Below are 9,593 nucleotides of genomic sequence, written 5' to 3' on the forward strand. Positions count from 1 at the left end.
TTTGGTTTGGGTGTGCTCCGATTTGGTCGGGCCTCCACCGCCGCCGCTCTGTCCCCACCGTCGGACCACCAGAGGAGGACGCCATCCAACTCCACGATCCCAACCCCACGCAGCGTGGATCCAGATCGTGAATCCAGACCCGAGATGAAGACTGCCCGAACACCGCGCTCCATTCCTTCACCTAACCGTGGTGGCTCCTCCGCCTTGACCCATCGCAGCACCATGGTCATTATCCGCCGTTTTGACCAGACCCCCGAAGCCACTCACACTCGCCCTGACCCTTAAGTCCGCCGCCGACCCCAGCAGCCCGTCCCTTGGGTTTTCGCCGCGGCAGCTCCACGGAGAGCGACGGCGAGGATAAGGTGGAGGGGGGAGGAGTAGGGTTATCGGGTGGGGCGGCGTATAGGGAATTGGTGAGGGCGATTTTGAAGTTTGGGGAGATTTATGAGAGTTCTCTTGCAATATTTAGAGGCAGAGATCCCAGACCAAGCAGAATAGCCAAAAAAAACAAAAAAAATCAATGTCATTGGATGTGTCTGTAACTTTCTCTCTCTCTCTCTCGCTGAAGGAAGAAGAGGGGTAAGCAAATGTTGTACCTGGGCTTTGATTGCGGTGGTTTGTTTCTCCAAAAAATTGGCCGATTTCAATATGGGATGTTGCTAGAAGTTATTGTTTTGTTTATTATGATTTGGTTGGGCAATAATAAGATCATTAGTGGGCAATAAAATGATTATTAGAAGATAATAATAAGATTATTGGGAGACAATAAAATATTTATTGGGCAATAATAAGATTATTACGGGGCAATAATAAAATTATTTATTTGGATAAACCTATTAAAACTTTCAAAATTAAAACATCTTCATTTTTCACTAATTATTAACCCCTAATAAATTTGTTATTTGGGGGCAATAATATGATTATTGGGGGGGCAATAATATGGTTATTGGGTATTATTAGGGGGCAATAAATTCAGTCGCCGGAATCCGGTCACCGGTCGCCGGATTCCTGTCACCGGTTGCCAAATTCCGGTCACCGGAGTCCGACAAGGTCTTCGATGACTTCTCTCTCTAAGTGACAAAGAAGGAGAGGGCAAAAATGTCTCAAAAATAAATAAAAATGAAAAAAATAATTAATTGGGTTATAGGGAAATGATCTCGTAGAGTGTTTGGGTAAATGGGCAATCTCTTAGAGTGCTTGAGTAAGTGGGCAATTTTTATCCTAAAATTGTGTAAATGGTCATTATCCCTATTTTTAAACCACAAAGTTAATTTTGAGCATCACTCCAAACTACAAGAACTATTTATAACTTTTAGCAATTTTGATTCTTGGACCATGTTACATGTCTACTTCCTTGCTTGAAAGTTTTGTCTTCCATCCTTCACCAGTCCAATCCCAATTCGTATGATAGACTTTCTTTGAACTTTCTAAATGTCAAATTAATACCAAGCGTACTCATCTATCTAAGTCTCAACATAGGGCCTATCATAATAATAGAGCACAGTTCCGTGAAGAAATCCTAATTCTATTTGACACACGATAAATACTTACACACATCATATGGTGAATAAAATTGATGACATAACTATCGTTGATATCTTCATCATCTTCCATCTTCATGATTTTCAATGTAATTATTAATTTATTATTTTCAATGTCCTTTGCAAACCACTTGGCGAGCATGATTTTGAAAATTAGGCTGTTGTGATTGTAAAGCATGCTGCATTATGGGTGGTATTTGGTAATGAAAGTTGTCAGAAGAAATTCCAACATAACCAAGATAGACGACTAATAACAACATTTGGGCGGTGGGATTGGACAATAATAAAAAACATGGAGAGAGATTTTCCAAGATCTTTGCTCACTAAATAATCAATATCCGAAATCCAGACCACATAATTAATTAGGATTACCATCTGAGAGACCCCAGAAGAACTAATATATCAATTAGTATACAATACCATTAAGAGAGATGCATGATGCAATCTCCACCGTCCCCAAATACAACTTAACACGAGTTGTTCTCCTAGGCTTCTCTTTGTTGTTGATTAAGCGAACGATAATGATAATGGTTACCAATAATCGTTTCGATTATGTCTTGGTCTAATGGTATTCCTCATTCTCAAACAAATAGGAAATTTGCAATTTGCTATTTTCATTTTGGCTTTTCCCCTCTTTTGATTTCTAATGTGGAATGTGGTCTCAGCTCTCAGACCTTACCCATTTTCTTGTCCTGTCAACTTCTTGCTAGGTTAGCTAGACCTATAGAAGTATATAGGACCACACTAACATAGATAGAGAGAGATCGTTTTAAACAAGATACGAAAACACACAAAGAAATAGAACAAAGAAATTTGGTTAATACAACATGAACTCAACAGAATGTGAGTACGATGGGCTCATAGCCGCCTAAAAAATTTGAGGGTTTAATGTGAATTTACGGTAAACAAAGTTTTTCTAGTAGATTGAACACATTTTTTTTTTTCAACACCACCCTCCCCACTCTTGATGCTCGAACACACCAAAATAAAAAGTCATTATCTTAGGCCCCTTTTGGGATTGCTTCGCTTTCAAAAAAATTAGCTTTTGTTCAAAATTTTAGATTTTATTGTGTTTGGTAAATAAATAAAAATCAGCTTTCATTGGAAGTTATAGGTCACTAGCAGCAGATTTTAGAAACAGCCTAGAGGTTGCTTTTAGAAGCTACTGGCCTACTGTAGATCAAAACATACTCTGCAGTTGTTTTATGTACTGACAACACTTTTAAAAATATTATTTACCAAACACGAAACTGTTTTAATTCACAGTTGATTATTCTCACAACACAACAGCAACAGTTTTTTTTAAAGTCACAGTAATCCCAAACTAGCCCTTACTACCCCACCAAACACACGCACCCTTCTAGAAGATTGAACTATTTTAATTAACTTATATAAAAGTATTTTTAAATATACCTAAAATAAAGATAATGTAGTACATTAGAGAATTGTATTTCAATCAAAAGCTTTTCCTTCTGTAATTAAGAACCAATATCGAAATATGAAAATGAGAAATATTCATAATGGATTTTTTTAATCAATTTTATTATTTTAATTTTGAAAAACAATGAAAAAAATTATGTTGTGATTGTTGAGTTCTGTTAGTTTGCAAATGTTCATAGATCACTATTTAAGGGTGAAAAAAATTAGTCAAAAAATAAAAACTTGCGATTTTGACCAAAAGTTGTGTACCATACTCCACAATTTTGGGTACAAATCATGGTCGTAGAGATTTTTCTTTTATGCCCCTGAATATTTTTGCCGAGAATATAGTCGTTGGCATGGCATGTCCGTCATTACGTATAAACTTAAGGCTGATCATATTAATAAGGACCTTTAAAATGAGGACTTATGAAAACTTTCTAATCAATGGTTGTGAGATCTACTTTTCAATTACATTTCGGCAAATCAACAATCAGATGTTTGGGTATGCATGAGTAGGTCACTTTTGAAAATTGTATTCCAAATTGTTAATCATTAAGGTACCAAACTAGATCAAATCAATGGATAAACCAAATTTGTCAAACATGTACATTTCATGTTCATGAATGATAAATCACAATTATAAATGTCTTGACGGTTTTCAATTTGATTAAAATTTTGTAAAAATGATATACTCATGATTATCTAAACATCTAACAGTTGATTTCTGAAATTTGATCGAAAAAAATAGGTCTCACAATCATTGATTAGATAGTCATTATTTTAATAGTCCTCATTAGAAACTCATCTGTATTCCTGATACCAATAGTGTTTCCATCTTAATCATTTGACAAAATCTTAAAGTTATTAGTAACTATCAACGTGCCCGCATTTCTCACGGGTAATATTGTGATGTTAATGGAAAATAGATCAATTAAAAAAAATAATAGTTATTTATTTTTTGGACATAAAATAATGGTGGTTTGGCTATTTTTTCAATTTACACTTTTATCTATTTATATTTTATTAACTTAATTTGATAATTATGTCATTAAAGGATATTATAGGCACTTAAAAATTTGGTGAAGCCTTTGGAGGACCTCCATTTATAGTAGTAGAGATTATATATATGGTCTGACAAAATCTCAAAGTTATTAGTAGTAACTCATTATTGTGCATTTTATGCTCCCTCTTTCTACTTTTAGTGGATCGAGACCCTAATTTAAAATATTTATATATAGAGCCACTCATTTACTATTACAGATTGTTGAATCACTTTATCGACATAGGATTTTTCTTTTTCCACGTCCTTAGCACCTAACAACACACCTCCAACGCCACCGAATGCTTGACTCCCTCGAGTTGCGTTTGGTCCACATAATGCTTGGAGCTGCCTGGTCTGATTTTCTAATTGACACATATCCAAACAGAAGAGTACCAATCATGCATTATACAATTAAATTGGTCTAATGACTTAGAAGGATCGAGATAGGATTTGGTTGATGATAAAGAGGTTGATGACAATGATGGGTAGGAGACCTACAAGCAATGAATTATACATCACTGAATTTAAGTAAACTAATCAAGGTCAGTTCAAGTAAGCCTTGGGAAAGATATTATAATCTCATAGGCCTCAAATGAATAGACCACAAGAAAATTTAAGATGCATTTTAGGTCTTGCAGAACCCAGAAGATTCCTAAATAGATTAGGTAGGTATGAAAACTTGTAGAATCATATGCACTCAACAGGCCACCGAGGCAGAAAAAATCATTTAACAAAAACAGAGAGACATGAATATCACTTGTTTACTGAAGTAGGGAAATCATATTGTCATTAAACCCATGTTTAAACACCACCTGCCGGGCTGCCTATAAGAATAAAACAAGAATAGGGTTTTCAGTTTTCAACTACAGAACTACCAAGTCAAAAAGACAAGTAATCTGAAAGATTAGTGTTAGCTTCACCCAACAAAGTGCATGGATTTGAACAGATTTCTTTCTTTTTACCATTTTACCGTAGATTAGATCTAGGGACAATACAGATATGGTGTTTGGCCCCTGCCATTAATCCACAGGTTCATACTGACCGAAAACAAATTGACAGGTTCATTGTCATAAAAAAAAATTAAAAAAAAAAAAAAAAAAAAAATGACAGGTTCATGCACTCATAAATCTATGGAATATGGCTTTAGGCAACATATCCTCTTTGTTTGGCTTGCTTTCTACAACATTAACACCATAAGATAAATCACAATCTAGGAGGGATCTGAGTAGACCTACCTATTGAGCTGGGAAAGATATGTTTGACTGGATCATTGTATGGCCGGTTGGTCATGGTAGTTGGCACACACTGAACAGAGAACACTCCATCAATTTAAAGCAGTGTATGCAACTTCAAAAAGAGTAGCACAATCACTTGATGAGGCTGTGTATGTACAAGTAACAACTACCTTGCAAAAGCATTCAATGCACAGTTCAATACTAAGAAATAGCCTAGCTATATTTATTACTGAAATTAAAATTGACAGGATTAATGAAAATTCTTCTATATGTTGGGATAACAATGAGATTTTGTCAATTTACAACTTCACAAGCAAAAGTTGCATGTCGAACAGCTCTATTATCCATCTTTGTTAAGTAATTCCTGAAAAGAATCAGATGCCACACGAGATTAATGTATGCCAAACATTAGACGTGCTGGTTTCTATTTCCTAGTCTCTTCTTCATATCAAACTTTTCAATACCAGTTTGGTGGCAGCAACTGATTGACGTTGTCTTTCTTTCTTCTCACGATGGCAGTCTCCGCACCAGTTAGAACAATCTTTCTGATATTTTCTCAGCTCTCTGAAGACCGAACTACAAGAAGATTGTCGAAGCAAATTGATCAACATGAAATACAGCACTAATTAATCAAAATAATCCTTGCAGTAAAACCCCAAGTATTGACATCGAAAGCTTCCAAGCTTCTAAATAATGGTACCACAATGAACTAAGAATCTACTACTTTTCCGTTGGCTGCTCTTAATTACATCATAATGCAAGTGTAAATTCCCAATGCCCAAACCAGAACAACATCCAAAAGTTATTTAGCCTAAGACTACTTTGTTAATTTTGTAGATAAAATTTTCCTTTTTAAAGACATCCTACATTTTCCACACCATTGAGTGTGTTGTGGATTAATCACAATCAGTTGAGAAATCAATTGTAATAATATGCTTAGGGAAAACCATCCATGAATTAGGAAACCCCTAGAATTCCGATATTTCACCCACTTACTCTTCCAAAACATTGAGTTCCTAATACTTTAATGAATACATTAGCCATATATTTCAAATCATTAAAGAAACTGATAAGTTGAATTAACTGGAATTTTTTTTGACATAGAGCAGGTACTTGATGTGCTGAACCTTATGAAGGGTGTGATCCTTGAAATCTTTGAGTTAGGTTTCTAGAATTCTTTTAAGGGGACAAAAGGTGAATGAGAAAGGTACCTTCTGCACCATAGTAGTAAGTTGACTCGACGCCCAGATATTGTAGCTCTAGCACCATGTCGGTGGCGACCACGATGAAGAACCGCATATCCGGGAACATGAGGATAATCAAAGACTTCCTATATTATACAGTTACAATATCCAAAGAAACAAAAAGCTTCCTATTAATAAATGAACAGATGAATTAAAATTAAATATGCCACTCTATATCAGAAAGAACATTCATAATGCAAATCCATATTCTGTCGTTTAAATTTTCAATTTGCACACTATTGTGAATTATAACGATATCTGATATGATAGTCTGAAGCACTTGTACTTCTAAAAAGTTCATAAAAGTGGCCTCATATCAATACTGTACTGAAAAACCTGATCTTAAAGATTAGCATACCTCTGAGAGTGTCTCTGAATTAACATGCTTATCACATCGAACACCTCGAAAATACAACTCCCCACCAGTAAATTGCTTACCCAAGCAAACATTCAAGGTGACTTCTGCGTCATCCACATGAAAACCTACAATACAAAGCTACTGTGGGTCCATAAACGCTTAAGAACAGAGAGGAAAGGAAAGAGTACACGTACATAATGTAAAAGTCGAATAAGGAAAAATTGTATCAGCTAAACAATGAAACAAAATTGCTATGTGAAAAATGATTTTGTTCTTTGGTCTAAAGTACGTGAAAAAATTATAATCAGTAGAAATAAGCAATTGTGCATTAATCTATTTAAATTCAAAGCCTCAGCATTACTCTACACTGAAACTCCATAGAGTAAGAAGGAAAGAATAGGAAGTCACTGAAATCCAAAATCTCAGATGGGTAAATAGCACCTACCAAGCTCTACGTCCCTATCGATTCCATATTCAACTACAAAACCATGATGAGAATCCAAAGTGGCTCCACCAACTTCTGGAAAGAGAACTACATAACATTTCCACCCAAGAAAAAAGAGTATATCATTAGTTCAGAACTTTTATGTAATACTTCCAGGTTTACTTATAATTTCATAACAAAATTCAAGACAATACCTCTAGATATAGGGCGTATAAACTCCTCCATCAACTTGTCAAGCATAGTTTCGAAGCCAAAGTCATCAAGAACAGCACCATATTTGTTCATTGTGTTTGGTCGCATGATTCTGAATCTTGTCTCATGGACCCATCTTTCAAAATTCTCAACCTAAGCAATCAGAATCAAGTAAGAAAACAGGAAAACTAATATACAGGAAAGATAAACTCTTAAACCCAAAATGATACCTCTGATACTAACAATTCGCAGAACTGCGGCTGAAGCATTTCAAATGTGAAGACTCCAGGAGAGGGTTCTGCCATTATACTTCTAAAACTATCCTCTGTACCCTCATTGACGGCATTGAGAAATGAGGGGACAAAGAACTGTTCAGCTTGCATAGTGTATAACTGCTCGTGGAGAGACTACAAAGAGGAAGGAAGAATAAGAAAGGAAACATATGCATATGGAAGCCAATGTAGGCAATTGTTGCTTACATGGAGTATATACAAACTCTCAAGTCCTAAATTGCAGAAATCAAGCATCTTCAATTAAACGAACCTGATAGTTTGATGTGATCCTCTCTCTGTATTCTCTATGCCGCTGAATCTATTCATTCAGACAGAAAACAACTATCAGCCTTTGAGGAACAAAATGATGCTACATTGACTATATTAGCCGCAGAACATTGCTCATTCTGTTCCAAAGTAAACACAATTTCTAATCAAACCTCCCTCGGCTACACACACAGACAGATTCCACATCAAACACCAAATCTTACACACAAATATGAACGTTCATGCATTCACCAAGTCCAGAATCCAATGCCTATCACAATCTACTGCGATTGCAGCAGAGCCAGCTCATTTCACACACTCAATTTCAAGAAATCAAAAACGATACAACACAGAATTCCCAAAACATCCGCATTCAAGCCAGATCATCTTTGCATTTCCAAAACAGAGAAAGAGGGAGGAGAGAATCGTAATTTCTTACACGAGTGCGTTCGCCCTCGGTGGAATACCGGAGAAGAATCTCCCTCATGTACCGGAGCTTGAGCTCACGAGGCACATTGAGCATGTTCGCCGGCAAGTAATGCTCGAGCGAGCTGAACAGCAGAGGACTGAATTCCAATTGCTGCAGGTCCTGGTAGCTATCCGACTTGTGCTCCTTCTCCGGCTTCAGTCTCAGCCTCATCATCGAAGCGACGCCGTTCCCGTTGGCCGTGCTCGGCGTTTGCGGCGGTGGCTTACTTCCGTCCTGTGAGCCGTCCATTGGGATAGGAGGAGAAGTATTGTGGATTTTGGAAGAGATGAAGAATGTGCCAATTTGGTGGAATTGGAGGTTTGGAGAAAGGAGGGTGAGGAAGAAGAAGTTTGAGTCGCAGGTTAGGGTTAGGGTTAGGGTTTGGGATTTCTGGTTAACTTAACAGTGGGACGTGTGAGCTGGATCAGGGGAAGGTGTTTGGTAGGGCCGCTGACGTGGGTGATTGTGATTAGATGTGGGGACGTTCTGACGTGGAGCGTTGAAACCCTATCCAAAATTGGCATGCGTCGTATCGGAAATGAGGTGTTTGAATTTCAATCCGAGAAGTTTCGGAAATGGTGTAATCGTCATTCTAATTCTAATTTCAAAAATATTGAAATGTCGAGATGCTATTCCAAATTTGACATTTTTGAGTTATGTCACGTTGGAGAGTTTTTTTAGGAAAATTGAATTTCAATTCGAAAAGTTTTGGAAATGAAGTATCGTTATTCCAATTCTAATTTCAAAATATTCAAATTTTTGAGATGTTATTCCAAATTTCACATTTTCGAGTTATGTCGCGTTGGATAGTTTTCGGAAAATCGAATTTCATATCTTTGGAAATGGAGTACCTGTCATTCAAATTCTAATTTCAAAATATTGAAATTTCGAGATTTTATTCTAAATTTGACATTTTTGAGTTATGCCGTGTTAAAGAGTTTTCCGGAAAATCGAATTTCCATCCGAAAAGTTTTAGAAATGGAGTAATCGTCATTTCAATTCTAATTTCAATATTTTGAAATTTGGAGATGCTATTCCAAATTTAACATTTTCAATTTATGTCGCTTTGGAGATCCTTTCCAAAAATCGAATTTCAATCCGAAAAG

General features: G+C 36.3%; 1 protein-coding gene across 5 annotated transcripts; it reads right to left on the reverse strand.

Annotated features, from left to right (window-relative positions):
• Nucleotides 1–4,129: 4,129 nt before the first annotated feature.
• LOC133712755 (2-oxoglutarate and iron-dependent oxygenase domain-containing protein CP2-like) lies at nt 4,130–8,889 on the reverse strand. 5 transcript variants are annotated; one of them, XM_062138858.1, is made up of 10 exons: nt 8,458–8,889; nt 8,023–8,064; nt 7,710–7,886; nt 7,482–7,632; nt 7,288–7,374; nt 6,843–6,967; nt 6,452–6,570; nt 5,705–5,816; nt 5,241–5,310; nt 4,130–4,367 (listed from the first exon to the last, which is right to left on the reverse strand). In XM_062138858.1, the coding sequence occupies exons 1-10, from the start codon at nt 8,734–8,736 to the stop codon at nt 4,192–4,194; spliced, it is 1,338 nt and encodes a 445-aa protein (XP_061994842.1). In that variant the 5' UTR covers nt 8,737–8,889; the 3' UTR covers nt 4,130–4,191. The 5 variants fall into 5 exon arrangements, with proteins under 5 accessions (XP_061994842.1, XP_061994841.1, XP_061994843.1 ...); XM_062138857.1 differs by having other exon boundaries at nt 4,133–4,367; nt 8,023–8,070; nt 8,458–8,886; XM_062138859.1 differs by having other exon boundaries at nt 4,286–4,499; nt 8,023–8,070; nt 8,458–8,883.
• Nucleotides 8,890–9,593: the final 704 nt, after the last annotated feature.

This window comes from Rosa rugosa, chromosome 5 (assembly GCF_958449725.1).
Source record: "Rosa rugosa chromosome 5, drRosRugo1.1, whole genome shotgun sequence".
NCBI lineage: Eukaryota > Viridiplantae > Streptophyta > Magnoliopsida > Rosales > Rosaceae > Rosa > Rosa rugosa.

What these genes read in the sequence shown, in the direction of transcription:
- LOC133712755 (XM_062138857.1), bottom strand. Translation starts at nt 8,736, where the DNA reads ATGGACGGCTCACAGGACGGAAGTAAGCCACCGCCGCAAACGCCGAGC. An exon ending in TATACGCCCTATATCTAGAG is followed by an intron (nt 7,375 to 7,481) that starts GTATTGTCTTGA and finishes AATGTTATGTAG; the next exon opens with TTCTCTTTCCAGAAGTTGGT. An exon ending in TATCTTTCCCAGCTCAATAG is followed by an intron (nt 4,368 to 5,240) that starts GTAGGTCTACTC and finishes TGTGTCAATTAG; the next exon opens with AAAATCAGACCAGGCAGCTC.